This window comes from Mesoplodon bidens, assembly GCF_964165515.1.
Source record: "Mesoplodon bidens genome assembly, chromosome: X".
NCBI classification, from domain to species: domain Eukaryota; kingdom Metazoa; phylum Chordata; class Mammalia; order Artiodactyla; family Ziphiidae; genus Mesoplodon; species Mesoplodon bidens.
This window is the reverse complement of record NC_138163.1, coordinates 43,143,879-43,164,307: the sequence shown is the minus strand read 5'-3', so window position 1 is coordinate 43,164,307 and position 20,429 is coordinate 43,143,879. Positions and strand designations below refer to the sequence as shown.

Below are 20,429 nucleotides of genomic sequence, written 5' to 3'. Positions count from 1 at the left end.
TATCTAGGCAGAAAAGAAAAGGCCACTACTAGAAACAAGAAAATGTAAATGGGAAAGCTCACCAGTAAAGAGAAACAGTAAAGGTAGGAAATCATCCACACACAAATTTGATATCAAAACCAGCAATCATGAGAAGAGGAGAGTACAAATGCAGGAAGTGGTAATTGCATTTGAAATTAAGAGGCCAGCAACTTAAAACAACCTTTATATATAAAGACTGCTGTATCAAAACCTCATGGGAACTGCAAACAAAAAATGTACAATAGACACACACAAAAAAGAAAAAGCAATCCAAACACAACACTAAATTTAGTCATCAAATCACAAGAGAACAAAAGAGGAAGGGAAGAAAAAAGACCTACAAAAACAAACACAAAACAATTAAGAAAATGGCAATGGGAACATACATATCGATAATTACTTTAAATGTAAATGGATTAAATGCTCCAACCAAAAGGTATAGCCTGGTTGAATGGATACAAAAACGAGACCCATATATATGCTGTTTACAAGAGACCCACTTCAGACCTAGGGACACATACAGACTGAAAGTGAGGGGATGGAAGAAAGTATTCCATGCAAATAGAAATCAGAAGAAAGCTGGAGTAGCAATACTCATATCAGACAAAATAGACTTTAAAATAAAGACTATTACAAGAGACAAGGAAGGACACTACATAATGATCAAGGGATCAATCCAAGAAGAAGATATAATAATTGTAAATATATATGCACCCAACATAGGAGCACCTCAATATATAAGGCAAATTCTAATGGCCATAAAAGGCAAAATCGACAGTAACACAATAGTGGGGGACTTCAACACCCCACTTACACTAATGGATAGATCATACAGACAGAAAATCAATATGGAAACAGACACCTTAAATGACACATTTGACCAGATGGACTTAATTGATATTTATAGAATAGTCCATCCCAACTGATATTTATAGAACAATCCGTCCCAACGCAGGAGAATACATTATCTTCTCAAGGGCACACGGAACATTCTCCAGGGTAGATCATATCTTAGGCCACAAATCAAGCCTTGGTAAATTTCAGAAAATTGAAATCATATCAAGCATCTTTTCTGACCACAATACTATGAGATTAGAAATCACTTACAGGGAAAAAAATAAACTTAACCCCACAAACACGTGCAGGCTAAACGATATGCTACTAAACAACCAATTGATCACTAAATACATCAAAGAGGAAATAAAAAAATACCTAGAGACAAATGACAACACAAAAACCATGATCCAATACCTGTGGGACACAGCAAAAGCAATTCTAAGAGGGCAGTTTATAGCAATACAATCTTACCTAAGGAAACAAGAAAAATATCAAATAAACAACCTAAACTCACACCTAAAACAAGTAGAGAAAGAAGAGCAAACGAAACCCAAAGTTAGTAGAAGGAAAGAAATCATAAAGATCAGAGCAGAAACAAATGAAATAGAGATAAAGAAAACAATAGAAAAGGTCAATGAAACTAAAAGCCGGTTCTTTGAAAAGATAAACAAAATCGATAAATCTTTAGCCAGACTTATTAGGGAAAAAAAGGGAGTGGGCTCAACTAAATAAAATTAGAAATGAAAAAGGAGAAGTTACAAATGACACCACAGAAATACAAAGGATCATAAGAGACTCCTACAAGCAACTATATGCCAACAAAATGGACAACCTAGAAGAAATGGACAAATTCTTAGAAAGGTACAACCTCCAAGACTGAACCTGGAAAAAATAGAGAATATGAACAGATTAATCACAAGTACTGAAATTGAAACTGTTACTTAAAAACTTCTAACAAACAGGCAAATTCTATCAAACACTTAGAGAAAAGTTAACATGTATCCTTCTGAAACTATTACAAAAAATTGCAGAGGAAGAAACACTTCCAAGCTCCTTCTATGAGGCCACCATCACCCTGATACCCAAACCAGACAAAGATATCACAGAAAAAGAAAATTAGAGGCCAATAATATCACTGATGAACATAGATACATAATTCCTCAACAAATACTACCAAACCAAATCCAACAATACATTAAAAGGATCATACACCATGATCAAGTGGGATTTATCCCAGGGATGCAATGATTTTTTGATATATGCAAATCAATCAATATGATACACCACATTAACAAACTGAAGAATAAAAACTGTATGATTCTCTCAGTAGATACAGAAAAAGCTTTTGACAAAATTCAACACCATTTATGATAATAAGTCTCCAAAAGTGGGTATAGAGAAAGCACACATCAACGTAATAAAAGCCATATACAACAAACCTACAGCTAACATCATTCTCAATGGTGAAAATCTAAAAGTATTTCCCCTAAGATCAGGTAAAAGACAAGGATGTCCAATCTTGCCACTTTTATTCAACATAGTTTTGGAAGTTCTAGCCATGGCAATCAGAGAGAAATAAAAGGAATCCAAATTGGAAAAGAAAAAGTAAAACTGTCACTCTTTGCAGATTACATGATATTATACATAGAAAATCCTAAAGATGCTACCAGAAAACTACTAGAACTCATCAAAGAATTTGGTAAAGTTGCAGGATACAAAAGTAATACACAGAAATCTGTTGCATTTCTATACACTAACAACCAAAGATCAGAAAGAGAAATTAAAGAAACAATCTCATTTACCATCACATCAAAAAGAATAAAATACCTAGGAATAAACCTACCTAAGGAGGCAGAAGACCTGTGCTCAGAAAACTATAAGATTCTGATGAAAGACATTAAAGATGACACAAACAGATGGAGAGATATACCATGTTCTTGGATTGGAAGAATCAATATTGTCAAAATAACTATACTACCTAAAGCAATCTACAGACTTCACAGAATTAGAACAAAAAATTTTACAATTTGTATGGAAATACAAAAGACCATGAATAGCCAAAGGAATCTTGAGAAAGAAAAATGGAGCTGGAGGAATCAGGCCCCCTGGCTTCAGACTATACTACAAGGCTATAGTCATCAAAAGAGTATGGTGCTGGCCCCCAAACAGAAATATAGACCAATGGAACAGGATAGAAAGTCCAGAGATAAACCCATGCACCTATGGTCATCTAATCTATAACAAAGGAGGCAAGAATATACAATGGAAAAAAGACAGTCTCTTCAATAAGTGGTGCTGGGAAAACTGGACTGCTACCTATAACAGAATGAAAGTAGAACACTCCATAACACCATACCCAAAATTAACTCAAAATGGATTAAAGACCTAAATGTAAGGTCGGATAATATAAAACTCTTAAAGGAAAACATAGGCAGAATACTCTCTGACATAAATTGCAGCAATATCCTTTTGGATCCACCTCCTAGAGTAATGAAAATAAAAACAAAAATAACAAATGGGACCTAATTAAACTTAAAAGATTTACACAGCAAAGGAAACCATAAACAAAACAAAAAGACAACCCACAGAATGGGAGAAAATATTTACAAACAATGAGATTGACAAGGGATTAATCTCCAAAATATATAAACAGAGAGTGTGGAGAAAAGATAACCCTCTTGCACTGTTGGTGGGAATGTAAACTGGTACAGCTACTATGGGGAACAGTATGGAGGTTCCTTAAAAAACCAAAAATAGAGCTACCATATGATCCAGCAATCCCACTCCTGGGCATATATCCAGAGAAAACAATAATTCGAAAAAATACATGCACCCCAATGTTCATTGCAGCACTATTTACAATAGCCAAGACCTGGAAGCAACCTAAATGTCCATTGACAGAGGAATGGATAAAGAAGCTGTGGTACATATATACAATGCACTATTACTCAGCTATAAAAAAGAATGAAATAATGACATTTGTAGCAACATGGATGGACTTAGAGACTGTCATCCTAAGAGAAATAAGTCAGACAGAGAAAGACAAATATCATATGATATCGCTTATTTGTGAAATCTAAAATAAATGGTACAAATTAACTTTACAAAACAGAAATAGAGTCACAGATGTAGAAAACAAATTTATGGTTACCAAAGGGAAAGGGGGGGATAAATTACGAGATTGGGATTAACATATACACACTACTGTATGTAAAATAGATAACTAATAAGGACCTACTGTATAGCACATGGAACTCTACTCAATATTCCATAATAACCTATATAGGAAAACAATCTAAAAAAGAATGGATATATGTATAACTGATTCTCTTTGCTGTACCCCTGAAACTAACAACATGGTAAATCAACTATATGCCAATAAAAATTTTAAAAATAAATAAAATAATGAATTCAGAGTGGGGTCATGTCCATATAGAGCCCAGAACCAGGAAAGTAAACCTATCAGCTTTCTCCGGTTCCTCATAGCTCCATCTCCTTATAGGCTTCACTAGTAGGCCTCAACTCACACTGGTTCTTGAGCCAATACTGGTAGAGTCATGAGGGCTTTAAGCTGATTAAACTCCCACCTACACCATCAAATCAAAGGTAGGGAGTATGGGGATCTGAAATGCAGTCTTGTTTCCAAACACTTTATGTACATAGTGAGGTTAATGGCTAATTTTCAGCATTCCTTTATCCTCTGCAATGATGGCCAAACCTGACTGAGTTAATAAAACCTATGGTTTCTGCCACTATTGATATTTGGGCTTTCAGTCCTTTCTCTGGGGCTTGGGGTTGGATGTGATAAAGAGTTAAGGGCTGCTCTCCTTTCCTCTAGAATCACTGAGAGTCAATCATTTTCCCTCTCTGGGTCTCAATATTCCTGGAATAACCTAGAACAGGGGACTTCACGTTTCATGGTGATGCTACCCATATCCTGGAGACTTCTCTCATGACTTTGAAAAAAATCTTCCAGTACACTTATAAACAATATTTTCATATGAGAATGATTAAAAGCCACCTGGAAAGAAAAAAATGATGGAAGGAAGAGGAAAGCAAGTGTCCTCTATACATCTGCCACTATCTATGACAAATACACTTGAGGCCTCCTAGCCCAGTGCACTGCCTCCACTATAAGTCAACTCAAATCCATTTCCTGGCTGTTGCTTTAGCCATCTCTGAGTATACTGATTCCATGTTTTGTTCACTCATGTATACAAGTTCATCTCCAGATCTAAGTGAACATTTCCTTGATACAGTTTCATTCTATTTCTTTCTTGATTTATTTTTTATGAAGACAGAGATCATTGGGAACATTTTACTCTGGCACTGCTCTTCAGGGTCTCCCTGCAGACTGAATAACTGAGGCCTGCTGGCAGGTCACAACCAGTTTCCTTTATGACACATTCTTACAGAAGACAGGAAGACTTGACAGTCTGACAGACACTTAAAGTGTGAAGATGAATAAAAGCTACAACACTCCTGATGGATATATATAAAAAAAGCTGTCAGTCGATGTAAGCAGTATTCTAAAAACATACAGTACCATATCAGTGCTAGAGGGTGCTGGATACAAAAAAGAGTTGGCAGATGGGCAATTTTTGATAGTCAGGTCTATGTGGATGTGAAAACCAAGCTGAGAAGGAGTTTGTTAGTCCTCATTTGTTACCCTGCTTTGAAAATCACATTTGGAAGCTTTGCTTTCTTTCTCTTTGAATTCCTTCAAGAGCTACATTATCAGCCAGTAGGTAGACTGGATGATGATCTAGATGCTATGTTTAATGTGAGTGGTGTCAGGCAGGAAATTCTAGCCAAAACATCTTACTCACTGGCTGTTGCTTTGCCTGAAATTCTACCATTAGAGATTCTTATTTGGGAATATACTACAACTCAGACGCTCTGGAAAAGGGAAGTCTTTAGCTTACTCTAGTGAAGATTGATTTCCAGCCATTTGTGGTACCAGGGCATTAAGGATTGGGGGTTAACTGGAAGTCAGGTGAAAGGGCAGAGAACAGAAAGGAAGAATCAGAAGTCACAGAATTATGATATTGTCTACTTCACATTGTCATAGAAATATCTGAGGATATTCATTTTACCTTTATCTGGTACATGAATCTGCTTCAGAACATCCCCATGAGGTGTTCATCCAATTGCTACTTAAATACTTTTAGTGATAGGGAGCACCTTTCTTATTGACGTTCACTCTATTATAAGGCAGTTCTAAACTCTAGAAAGTTCTATGTTATAGGAATCCCAAATCTGTCTCCTTGCATCTTCCATACTATTGATGTTTATTCTTCATATAACTAGATTGCCTCCCTCCCTGGATATGTACAGGCAGCTTTACTGATTCCATACTGTCAGGTAAAAAATGAAGTCTCTCCTCCCATTTCTTACCACATTCCTCAAAGGACATGGGGAAAGGATGATAGTGAGCAGCCAATAGGGGAATGATCTAATGGCTCAAGGCCCTTCAGGAGCTTCTGTAAAACTCCATACAAATAAAATGTAAAAGACTGACAATGCCAAGTGTTGGCAAGAATGTATGACTAGAACACTCATGTACTGTTGGTGAGAATGCAAAATAGTATAGCCATTTTGGGAAAGAGTTTTCAGTATCTTGTAAAGTTAAACAGTCTTACCATATGACCTACGCCTAGGTACTTAACTCAAGAGAAATGAAAATATATTTGTACACAAATGCTCATAGTAGCTTTACATGTAATGACCCCAAACTGGAAACAACCTAAATGTCCATCAATAAGGTGAAACAAGATGTGTTATATCCATATGATAGAATATTTTTGGCAATAAAAAGGAATGAGGTACTGATACATGCCACAACATGGATGAACCCCCAAAACATGCTAATTGAAGGAAGCCAATCACAAAAGATGACATATTGTATGTTTACATTTATATGAAATGTCTAGAAAGGGCAAATCTATAGAAAGTAGATTCATGATTACCTGGGGCCAGGGATGGGGAAACTGACTGACTGCAAAGGAATGTGACAGAATTTTGAAGTAATGGACATATTTTATATCTCAAATGTGGTGGTTTTATATATATGTATATATATATATACATATATACCTATATACATATATATATATACACACACATATATATTTGTCAAAACTCATTAACTCTACATACTAAATTGATGAATTTTTTAATATGTAAATTATATCCCCAATATACTTTGAGATTTTTTAAAAGTCAGGCAGAGGCCAGCTTTCTGCAGAATCATGTTACTGCTGGTACCTTTGCATCGTCAGTTATCCTTTGGGAACTCCAAGTGCCAATGGCAGCAGCATCCTCAATGCAGAGGTCACCAAGAACACAGATACACAAGTAGGTGGAAAGAGCTGTCTTATTGGAAATATGATCCAATGAGAAAAGATGGAGAAGTAGACATGACCTTACTGAAATCTGGGGCTCAAGATAGAAGGGCTTTGCAAAGAGGGCATTTTGAGTCTATTATAAGCAAAGGCCATAAATAAAATGACAGCATTTTCTCACCTGTGATGGGTGTGAAGAAGGGAACTAGTTTGTCTCCTATAAATTATTTCCCTGCCATATCTGTACTTAGAATGTCATTGGAATTGTCGGCCCTTCTAACAATAGGTCTTCCATTTACCTTTCTTTTTGCTCCAGACAAATTTCAAGCAGCTCAAGAGACACTTTCCTTGAAAGGCCTTTTATTTTTGACCCAACTAGACCTGTGTCAGTCCTGAGTCATTAGCCCTTAGAGGGAGAAGACTTGCTGGTAGTTTCACATTCACTCTTATTTGATCTTCCCAAGCTTATAAAACAGTTATGATCATTATTAGTTATTTTACAGGTGAGGAAATTGAGGTATGTAACATTAAAAACACTTGCCCAAGTTCTCATGCCTAATATGTGGAGCTAATATTCTGATAGAACTACAACCCAGGTCTGACTCCAGAGCCTGGATTCTTAACCATCATGTCCTTATATCTCAGGCTATTAAAATGATAGTTATCATTGATTAAATCATTGTTATGAGCCAGGTACTGAGACAAGCAGTTTGCATACATTACTTCAGTAATTCTAGAATGCCTGTGTTCCATGAGGACTCACTACTGTTTTCCAGTTCCCAACACAGTGCCTGGAATATAACAGATATTCAACCAAGATTTATTATGTGAATAAATGAACAGCCCTCTGTGCTAGATATTATTGGCCCCATTTTTGTAAAAAAAAAAATAATGAAGCTCAAAGATATTAAGTTGCTTGAGTCTACACAGCTCTCAACTGGCAGAGCCCAAAGTTCTACCACCTCATACCTGCTATCTGTTCCAATGTCAGGGGGTTGGGGAATGTCATCCAGTGAAAATGGAGCACTCTAGCAGTAAGAGCATAGAACTAAGGTTGCTGCTGCAACTTGAGATGCTAGAGAATCCCATTCCTTCTCATTTGGCCTTTTCCCATTCCCCAGAATCTGCCCCACTGCTGAAGCATGTAGCTCGATTATGCTTGGGGCACAACACGTGAGAGGTAAATAATTCCTCTGTCTTCACTTAAGGGTGGTTGAAAATAGCATATCTTTAAACAATTCTTGTCTGGATTATTTTGTACTCATTTTCTTTCCAAATCTGATAGATATTTTTTTTTTTAACAAGGGCCTGGGCATATCTGAAACTCTTCTAAGAAGAGAGTAGCCACAAACTAAATGACCCATTTGTCCTAGCATAGTACATTCTCAAGGGTCTTCAAGGTTTCTCACTGCTCTGGCTAAGGTCACCATAAGTATAGGGCTGGGACATCTGCCTCCTGAGCATTAGTCTTACTGCCACAAGTCTTTATCTATATTTGTATCTGGTTAACTCAGTCATTTGTAATGCAAAAACATGCTGATATGCTCTGGAACAGGGCTGAGTTTTTCACTCACTTCAGGGAATAATAATAGAAGAGTTATACTGGGAAGGGGAAACAGTAAGACCACTTTGCTACTATCTAGTTTTAACTATTATATGTCTGCCATGGGCAGATATTATAAATTCAACAAAGAATTACTGAGCACCTCTATGTGTAAGGAAGTATGCTAGGACTTAGGGATATAGAAATGAAATTGGATGATTCCTGTCTTGATTAGCTCATAATCTAGTAGGAAAATGAGCATATAATAATTTATTACAAGTGATATGAGTGTTTCAACGGAGAAACACTAAGACATGTTATATACTAAGTGAATTAGTTTAAGCCACTTGCTCCACACCAAGAATCACCTTCCTCCAAATTCCCAGATAGACACTGGAGCAGGTGACAAGGACATTTGGGAGGTAACCTTCCAGTGTCTTCAGAAAATATGCTACCAGTGGCTTCTATCATTGCTGTCTGCTGGATGCCAGGAACTTTACATATAGTATCTCAACTCATCACAGCTACTTTGCAATACAGATTTTACAGATATGAAAACTAAGGTTCAGAGAGGTAACTTGTCCAAGGTCTCAGAGCTTTGGCTTAACTCAGATTGGGATTTTAATCTAAATTCTTTCTAACTCCCAAGCCCATGATTCTTCCACTGTTTCAAACTACTTTCAGCATGTAGTGATTTTAGGGGCAAGAGTTGAGGATTCTAGTCCCAGATTTAATACTAAATAGTTGTATGTCCTTAGACAATTCTTTCTTTATCTGTTGGTGGGAGTGTTGAAGACACAACTTGCCTACTTCATAGTTTATCAAAATGATAAATGAGACAGTAGGAGAAGACATATCACATAAAATGCTCTGCGTATGGGTGGGATGTTACCAATTATTGAATAACATTAAAAGGTTGCTTCTTCACCATACTCTATAATCACCACATCGCTTGTTCACTCATAGTCAAGGCTGGGAGAGGAAAGAAAGGCTTACTGGAAAGGGTTTGGGATTGGAACATAGCAAAGAGAGTCATAACATGACCTGAATAATTTTCCATTTCTTGAGCCTTAAATTCTTCACCTCTAAAGTTGGAACATTAATCTGTGGTTTTAGGAGACTTTTTTTAACATCTTTATTGGAGTATAATTGCTTTACAATGGTGTGTTAGTTTCTGCTGTATAACAAAGTGAATCAGCTATACATATACATATATCCCCATATCCCCTCCCTCTTGCATCTCCCTCCCTCACACCCTCCCTATCCCACCCCTCTAGGTGGTCACAAAGCGATGAGCCGATCTCCCTGTGCTATGCAGCTGCTTCCCACTAGCTATCTATTTTACATCTGGTAGTGTATATATGTTCATGCCACTCTCTCACTTCGTCCCAGCTTACCCTTCCCCATCCCCATGTCTTCAAGTCCATTCTCTACATCTGCGTCTTTATTCCTGTCCTACCACTATGTTCTTCAGAACCTTTTTTTTTTTGATTCCATATATATGTGTTAGCATATGGTATTTGTTTTTCTCTCTCTGACTTACTTCACTCTGTATGACAGACTCCAGGTCCATCCACCTCACTACAAATAACTCAATTTCGTTTCTTTTTATGGCTGAGTAATATTCCATTGTATATATGTGCCACCTCTTCTTTATCCATTCATCTGTCAATGGACACTTAGGTTGCTTCCATGTGTTGGCTATTGTAAGTAGATCTTCAGTGAACATTCTGGTACATGACTCTTTTTGAATTATGGTTTTCTCAGGGTATATACCCAGTAGTCATATTGCTGGGTCATATGGTAGTTCTATTTGTAGTTTTTTAAGGAACCTCCATATTGTTCTCCATAGTGGCTGTATCAATTTACATCCCCACCAACAGTGCAAGAGGGTTCCCTTTTCTCCACACTCTCTTCAGCATTTATTGTTTGTAGATTTTTTGATGATGGCCATTCTGAATGCTGTGAGGTGATACCTCATTGTAGTTTTGATTTGCATTTCTCTAATGATTAGTGATGTTGAGCATCCTTTCATGTGTTTGTTGGCAATCTGTATATCTTCTTTGGAGAAATGTCTATTTAGGTCTTCTGCCCATTTTTGGATTGTTTTTTTTTTTTTTTTTGATATTGAGCTGCATGAGCTGCTTGTAAATTTTGGAGATTAATCCTTTGTCAGTGGCTTCATTTGCAACTATTTTCTAGGAGACTTCTGATAATTGAAAAACATGATATGGACTAAGTTGTTTATATTAAGTTCTCTCCACCTTGAGCAGGGCCGCAGGTTGCCTGCACACCACAGGGACATGGCAAAGCAAACAAAAAAGTTTAAATCTAAGTGGGCTAGGCTCTGTCAGCTCATCAGTTGCAAGTGGTGTTCATCACTAAGTGAATTGCACTTAATGAATTAAAGATGAAAGAGGCAGCAGGGAGCACAAATGCAGGAGAAGACCTATCACTTCAAATTTAAAGGGCTCATTTTATGACTATTTAAGATCTGCAGATCAGAATTTTTCCATTCTTCCTCTAACTGTTTACTTGAAACAGCATATACTGTTTGAAATGACGGGGGCATTGGGAATGGGCAGGGGAACAAAGATAAATCCTCAAATTGGTAAACAAAGGCTGCTGTAGCTTAGAGTCTCCTCTAGGAACAGGAGCTCTGAGGTAGGTGGGCAAGGTGGGTAAGGTTCAGGTTGGCTGTAGATCTGAGGATCAGATTCTAGATTGCATACAACTAGTGGTCAGTTTCATCACCTGTATTTTACTCCTCACCAAATAGCAATGCTAACTCTGCTTGCATTCTTCCAATGATATGGAACTCATAAATTACTCCATGGAGACAATCATGCCATCTCCACCCCTGCCCTCCCAAACGTCTTCAGATAGTGTCTTACATGTCTCTGAGAACAAGTATTCCACACAGGAGTCCTTCAGAGACAGTTACACATGTATCAAGTTTCCCCTTTGACCCTTGACTTTACTTAAAATCTCAGTGTCTTGGTTTTCTGACCTGAAAAATGACAAAATTGTGGTCAAGACTGAATGAGATAATGAATATTAAAGTGATTTTTAAGATACTTAAATTTCTGTACACATAGACAGTGAAGCTCAATGGGGATAAGAACCTAATCATTCCTTTCTGGTTGTTCTTTTAATATTTTCACATATTGATTAGATGGGTATGGTGATAGCTCAACCCAGATTTATTGAGAGGGTCCCAATTTAGAATATTATCTCACTGTTCTTATAAAACATGACAAGGTGCACATTCAGTTATGTAAAGCACTCTCCCAGACTGCTTCCCTGAACCTAGAAGTAGTAAAGAAGTCTTTGTCAGACATGATCATTTGTTTTGCCTTGCCAAAAAAAAAAAAATCACTGAATTTATGGGGCTTAAGGAAGAAAGGAAGATAGTGGATAGAAAGCCAAAAACTGGTGATACTAATGCCTGCTGGGCTTTCCCTCAAGCTCAGACCACTTCTACAGAGATCCCATCTCCCTGCTTGCTTACTCAGCTTCTTCCCATTTTGATCAGATTTTCATGGCTGGATTCCAGGTCTTATTTTTCTCGTCACAATTTTAACCTCAGGCTACTACTGGTAGGGATTCTTTTGCTTGTCCTTCCCCTAGCCCTTTATCATCTTAGTGTATCCATCAACACAGATTTACATAAGGCCCATGGAACCAGCCCTGTGCAAGGTATTGTGGGAGTTTAAAGGAAAGAGGCTTCCTCCAGGAGGGAACATAAAATCATGTGTCCTTCCATAGTTCAGGGAATGGAGAAGTTAGTAAGGGTCTGACTAGTCAGAGGAGGCTGCATCAAGGAGGCTGAAATTAAGCTGAGCATAGGAAGAAAAGGGCTTTTAGGTGAGGGGAGAAAGAGATTAAAAGCAGGAGTGGGCATGATTACATGTTCTGAAGTGCAGGTAGGGGCTTGGCTTCCTTATATGTAAAATGCAAATAATCATACCTACTTCATAAGACTACTGTGAGGACCATACAATCTAGGAGAGGGGTAACAAACGCATGTTCAGCATGTTGCAGTTATCCCTCCAGACCCCATGGCAGACATCGACAATCCTTCACAACATTCTACCAGTGAGGCCAGTTACAGGTCCAGAATCCTCTTACATACAGTTCCAGGTAGCCAGTACCAGTCAGAGTATGTAAGCTGGCATAAATTAGGTACTCAAGAAATCACAAGTATTATTACCAAAGACCTACAAAAATGTTGGATACAACTGAAGGAAATCAGGACTTTTCTTTCCTATTCTTACCAAATACAAGTGAAAATCTCTGCATTTACAGTGTGTCAGAAGCCTGCCATGTTTTCAGCACTTGCAGGTCTGAAATGAGACTTAGACACAATCCTGCTACAAAGGTTATCTACCATATGTTATAACATCTCTTACGAGCTGTCAGTAGCAGCACACTTGATCTTCAGGAGTTGACAAACCTCTAAAACATGGCTACTTTCCCTGAAGTCTTCATTTCACCACCCATATAACATTGGTACCCCTCAGGGCCGGAAATCAAGTTGGCAAGTACAGCAAAGAAGCAATAGAGTCTATCTTTGGGGTTTTTCCTTGACTCCACATAATACTCTGTGTTCAACCCTAGTGCTATGGTGTCCACCTAATGGCAGATCACCTTGCCTTCCATCCAGTGTCCAGATCCTTGCCTTCCTAGAAAAACTCTCCCATTCCTTCTAGGCATTTTTCTTTATTGAATCGAGAGAAAAGAACAGTGCAAATGGGTCATGTATTGCTGGGATGATGTTATCGGTCATGATTCTGGCTGGTGACTGAGCAGAATCATTCAGACATGTGTTGTGGTTGCCAGCAGAGACAGTAGGCAAAGGAGAGAAGGTTGGTGAAGGAGGAAACTGGGAAACATGACCTTAGGAGGAACGTTAAATAGACCCGTGGAGCAGGAAGGCTGATATGGCTTCTTAATAGAGTTGTGCACATTTGAAAGGAAAACTGGGAATCTGACAGGGAATACTTGTAGATAGTGTTCATGACATGTTGAACTTCATAAGCAGCTAGGCCATGGGTCCAGCTGAGCCAGAAGGAAGGTTGATGCTTAAAGGAAGGTATGCGGTCTGAGTCATAGCAATAGGCGTTTTGATTCCAGCTGGGCTGCTCCATCTCTGATATGGGGATAAGAGAATGATTTTTCTACCTCATTCACAGGCAGAGCAGAGCAGAGCAGAATAGTACATAACTCCCAGCAGGAACTACAGAGTCCTGAGAGCAGGGTCAACTCAATTGCTACTCTCTCTCTTGCCTCTGAGCCAGCTACACCTCACATGCCTGAGCCAGGTCTGCACTAGCCCACAGTTTAGAGGTGACCATACAGCCTCAAGCAGAGTCTAGGAAGGAAGCAATCTACATATCACACACTTCAGGGGCCACTTTTGGAGTCAAATATTTTCTACTTTCAAAAACGTAGATAGTGCCGAAGCAGAAAGGTCCTTTTGAGATTACTCAGCCTACAGCTTTTTGAAAGTGTTGCTGGGGAAACTTCTGCATCAGCATCACTGACAGAGCTTGACTAAAATGCAAATTATCTGGCCTCATCCCAGACCCACTGAATCACACTGTCTAGGGGTGAGGCCCCCAAATCTGTATGTTAAGATTCCAGGGGATTCTGAAGTATCCTGAAATTTGAGAACCTCTGACAAATACAGGAGTTTTGTGTGGGCAGTCACCCAATATTCCCAAGGTAAAATCTGAAGACTTCTTAACACAGAATAATTTGGGGTGCCTATAAAAAACTCATATTCCTAGGTCTCCTGTTGACCTTCCTGAATCAGGATTTCTTATCTTAATAAACTTCAAGAAACCCAATCCCTTCATTATACAGATATAGAAACTGACCCAGAGAGAGGAACTGACTTGCCCAAGGTTGTCAGTATAGATAGTGGCAGAGCTGGGGTCACACCCAAGTCTTCAGACAAGTTCAAACAGTATGCCCCTGTGGTCACCTTATCAGGGTTATTTATCTATCAGTTTAGCTCCTATGACCACAGCATTCCTTAGAAGATCTGGAGAACAAGAGTAAGAATGCAACTGCTTTGGGTAGTTGCATGACCCTAGTTCAATCTTCTCCAATGAGTTATGTAGAACACCTTGAAAATAAAGCAGTGTAAGGTCACAAAGCTCTCTTACAAGCAGCAGGATACTACAGGCCCTTCTCCAAATGGGGTCTTAGGGGACTCCAGAGTGGAGTAGTTTTATATCTAGGGAAACTCTTAACTATGGCTTTGGTTCAAACTGAACACAAACATCAAAGTGGCCTGCAGTAGTTTACTAAACCTATTTTTGTGTTGTTGTTTTTGTAGTTGAAGCACATACTGATTAAGGAAAAGCTTAAGCATATGCAGTTTTCTATCAGACCTGGTCCAAGCTCACTAGTCTGATCCCTCAAGCCTGTGCATTTGAGTTATGAGCTCTGTCTCTACTTGGTCTCTGAAAGACTGTGGTCTGGAACTCCTCCAGACTGTCAGCTCTGCCCCCAGGATCTGCTGGAACAATCCAGTAGAAGGCCATTGACCTCTAAAAGGAGAGCAATTTCTAAAATGATAAGGCAAGGTAGATTTTCTTTGAGGAATTAAGCAACTGCCATTGACAACAGTGCCATTGTATGATTTGCATTTGGGCTAATGCTTATAATTTTAGCAAGTGTTTCACCAGTGCTACATAATTAGAAAAATTAAATGATCTGCCACTTTGAATACATAATTCTGTAAAGAAACTGGAGACCTCTACAGATATTCTGGAACTTCTGAGAGTAGAGTCAAAGGGCAGAAAGCAGGGACAGAGAAGGAAAAGTTATAATTGCACCCCCCAAAAAAGAGTTTGGTAGAGGTCCACAAACCCTTAGCTTAAATTCTGAAATCAAAAAGCTCTGTACAACAGAAGCTTTTTTTTTTTTTTCTAATTTGGTGCCAAAACTTATTTGGCAGAAAAACCTGACCTGAACTGACATGAACTTAGTCTTTATCTCTTTTAGTATGAATATTCAGACATTTTTTTTCCTGCAGAAATGTTAATGGCTTAATTATGGGATGTTTTCCCAGACATTACTGGGAGTGTTATGTAATAAACAGTACATACTCTATGTTACTTTTCTAAAATCTGAAAATAATTTAAATTCTAAAACACAGACTGTGGACCTAGAATAATGATAGCTAACATTTATGGAGCATTTGCCATCTGCATGAAGCTGTGCTAATCTCTTTTCATCTCATTTAATCTTCATGACACCAAGAGGCACGTATTAATATCATCTCCATTTTAAAGTTTGGAACTGATTCTCACAGAGGTTAAATAACTTGTCCAGAGTCACACAACTTTTGGCCAAGCCAGGGTTTGGACCCAGGTCAGTCTGACTCTAGAACCTACATGCTGAACTCTTGCTCTCTACTACCTGGGAGAGATGAGCAGTTGTTAAGAACAGTGTGGGCAATTTGTGGCTTTATATGGAGGTAGAATAGGCTACCACCTATTCTACATCATTTGAGGGTCAACCTCCTACCCCCAAATATGTCTGCTCCCCATCCCTACTTCTCTGAGATGCTACTAATATGGCTTTATTGCATGATATTTGTATGGATGGCTTTTCTCACAAGGACCACCATCATCAGAAATCTGCCAGCCAACTTGTACATGTTCCTGGCATCCACTCCAGACTTATTGAATCAGAATTGCTAGAGATTGGGACCAAGTGGATTTTTATACACATTAAAGTTTCAGAAGACAAAAATGAATACCCTGAGAAAGGCCAATCATTAACACTCAATAATTAGTTAACATATTAGCTATCAGTTGACACCTAGCTGGGCTGACAGGAATAAACTCATGGATGGGCACCTGTAAAGTGAAAGATGTCTGAAAGGTAAATAGTAGACTAGATGGGTGAGGTATTGAAAGGAAGAATGAAAGGAGGTATGACAGTATCTTTCTACTTTGGCGTTATGCACTGAGGGTAGAGCCTCACCACTGGCATTGTTCAGCTGCACTGGAACAATCTTGGAAGCAAATCTCTCATTTTTTGTTGCTACACAGAGCACCTATCTATTATCTCATTGACACTCACAGCAACCCTTTGAGGTAGACAAGATAGTCATCCTCATTAGATAAAAAGAAATTGAGAAGCAAATGAGTTCTTCAAATCATCCAACTGATAGTGTTTGGGCAAGTTTCTGGCCCCCCATCTTACACTATTTCATTCTTCCAATAATTTCTTCCATAGGTTTTGAGAGGAGGTGCCATCAAATAAAACCTAGGGAATCAGATCTTGCTTTCAGTGATACACATTTTTTTCCTTTTTTGCCCACTGATGGCCGATTTAAATACATTTAAATACTACACAAGGAAAGGACAGTGAGAGGAATTACAGAGCAGAATAGTTCAACCAATATACAATATGTTTGGGGTTTGTTTTAAACTTTTACTGGTTGCTATATTCTTGTTATCAGTGCAGGGAAGACTGCTGAACATTTTGATCTTTATAATTTAAGAATATTCTGTTCTTCTTTGCTAGGTTCTCAATCTCACCTCTTCATCTTGCCTGTGATGTCTTAATCATGTCCATGGCAACCAAATGTGACCTCAGACACAGACTAGAAAGCCAGAAAAAATGGATTAACTATCACCACAGCAATCGGACCCTCACAGCACTGCAGGCTATGATTGGAGCACTGAGGGTCAAGTCCAACCAGTGAGTATTCCAATTCTGGCTAAGTGGTCTCTAGAGCAGCACTTCTCAAACTTCAATGCACATTCGAATCACCTGGAGAATCTTGTTAAAATGGAACACTGATTCAGTAGGTCTGGGGGGTGGGACCTTAGAGTCTGCATTTCCAACAACCTCCCTGGTGATGCCAAAACTGCTGGTTCCCTGAGCGTTTGGAGTAGCAAGGGGCAAGAACCATCATCATGCCCAAGTAGTGTAAGCAAATGAGCACATTTGTAGTCCTGGAGGAAGTGCTGTTTTGGACAGCAGTTCTGATGGACAGGCCAGCTCTGATATTAACTAGTTGTATGACCTTGGGCAAACATTTTTACTTCTCTAGGTCTCTGTTTTCTCATCTGTGAAATTACAAATTTGGCCTGGATGATTTCTACGATCACTTTGGATTGTAAAATTCTTTGATTCTCTGATAAAGAAAGATACTTTAGAATCAAAGGCTTAGTCTGAGGACAAATTGCCTCCATATTACCAAGAAGGGGAGTGGGGAGAGAAATCTACTGTAACTTTTGTATTTATCTTCTTAATTCCAAATCTTCTATGTGTCCTAAGGTAATTTATTTCTTCTGAATGTGCAGAACATTGGCATTCTCCATGAAGAAGAGGCAACACTGAGTAGTGGACAACAGTTTTTGGCATTTCTCAGCTCTCAGCATACCCTTGTGACTTCTTCATAGTTAACAGATTTGGCTACTTGCTCATGACACCGTCTGTCTGATCACAGAGCAAAACCACTCTCTGCTCATTGGTATCCAATATTGGTACTCAATTCTGCTTAGTCTCACTTGATTCCAGAAGATACAGTAGAGAATTACACAGAATCACCACCTACCAGAGTGCTCTGTTGAAGCAATATGAGAACTTTGTTCTTGAGTTATAGCAGTCATTTGGTGAGCCCACAAAACAGGAAATGAACCCCTTGGTGAATGCTAAGGTTGACAAAAGGGACAACTTCTCTCAGCAGGATGCCACTACTTTCCAGCTCCTTGCTCAAAATCTGAGATATAATGAAACCAATCAGAGTGATCACTTCCAAGAGGAACTAGCTGACTCCATTCAGGCTGAAGTAAGTGGCACAGATCTGATGGACAATCTCCCAGACCTTATCACTCAGTGTATTCAGTTGGATAAGCAACGTAGTGACAGGCCAGAGCTCCTGCAGTCAGAGGCCCAGATCCCAGCGTTGGCTTCCCTGATCCATGACCAAGCCCTCTCCAACCCCACAGGTCCAGCACCCAAGGAAGACCCTATACAGCTTCGAGGAAGCCAGCTGCCTCTCACTCCAGCCAAACGAGCCCGCCAGCAAGAAACTCAGTCATGCCTTTACTGCAGCCAGGCTGGTCACTTCACAAGAGATTGCCTTGCCAAACGTTCTCGAGCCCCAGCAAGGATAAATAACCCAGCTCACCAGTAAGAGGAGCCCAGGCAGGTCACACTGTAAACTTATACCCCTCTCACCTCCAGCCTCATTGATTTATATCCTGCATTAACATTTAAAATACAGATGGGGAACTGGGATACCACTTTACAGTCATGAACTCCTATGTTTCTGAGAACTTAAACAACCAGATCTTGTTCATTTGGTGACCCATCACTTAATTTGATAAAGCAATGATGAAAACAATTCCCAGGCACTTTCTACAGTTGGGACTAATTTCCCAAGTGTACTGAAAGCCTGCAGGAAAAACTCTGCCCAGTCTGACCCAATGGAAACCACCCTGGCAATACATTGGGGACTCCATCCCCACCGATAGGTGATAGATACCTGGGTTGAGTTTCTTGGCCCAAGGCCTTCACCCTTACTCTCACTGGTCTGTATCCTAGTCCCCTGTTGGTTTAGGACTCTTGGCTGAAGTCCCAGTTGCATTTCCATATCCTACTAATATTTTCCTACTAGAGGCTGAATCCTGCTCCACCTATTGACTAGAGTCCAGCTTAACACAAACCAACCTTCATGGAAACACAGCTATGCCACCTTTTCATACAGCTATATATTTTGCTACTATTTAAAGACTGCTGCTTGCTCAAAAGTAATCTCTTGGCTATTGACAAACTAGATGGTAGGGCCCTTTGAGCAGTCTGCTTGGAACTTTGGGTCCACTTCTTTGAGAGTTAGCCCTTCAGGCCGGTATATGTTTTTAGCCAATCCCTAGCTTACTCCCCTTTTCTCCAACAACCTACTTCAGGTTCCAGCATGTCTTATGGCCAAGTCAAAATGCTCTAGGATAATGACCTCTAACAAGTATTTAGTGAGAGTTGGGGAATGTGTCCCATCATAATTACTGTGTCTGAAGCATGTCCCTGCTGCCTTAGACAGGGAACCTGGCTAACTAAATCTCCACTGAAGACTGAGGATCAGGCCCTTCAGTAGTTTCTGACTCTAGAGGCCTCAGTGTGGTCACCATCTAGGATCACTGCTCATTGATGGTAAGCTCTACCCTTATGGACCACCTCTGGGGACCTTCATCTAGTTGAGGATCTTGAAGAGCAATTAATGGCAGACAATTTTCTGAACCATCTCACATTTCAAATCCTGGGGCATATACATCAACACCATCTGTACATAAAACTCACAAAATGGGGTTATGATTGCTTGTGTTGTACTTTTGGCATACATTAACTCTGTGTATGGATTCCTAATGCTTCTGAGCAAAAGTAGTGCTATGCTGAAAAGGTAAAAATCCCTAAAATGTTAAGGATATGCAGTGATAATTGGTGTTTTCTGGTAATTACCTGCTCTTTGTTCCCTGCTTCTTAGGGCTGATGTATGTCCCCATAATGGATTCCCTGAGGTAAAATCAGTAATTCCATATTTCCTAGCAGCCATCAAGGCCTCTCAGAACATGAAGCACCACTGTAGTTTGGCCTGGAGAATTATGTTTTGACAATACCTAAACTCAGCTAGGACCTTATTACTCTTATTCTAT

The 20,429-nt window shown here is 39.2% G+C and overlaps 1 protein-coding gene across 1 annotated transcript; it reads left to right on the top strand.

The window, feature by feature from the left end:
* Positions 1-17,338: 17,338 nt before the first annotated feature.
* On the top strand, positions 17,339-18,916 carry RTL4 (retrotransposon Gag like 4; the record flags this gene model as incomplete). The annotated part of the gene is given in 3 exon segments (XM_081223004.1): positions 17,339-17,472; positions 18,298-18,379; positions 18,383-18,916. Coding segments are annotated over 3 exon segments (750 nt in total).
* Between the last annotated feature and the right edge of the window lie 1,513 nt (positions 18,917-20,429).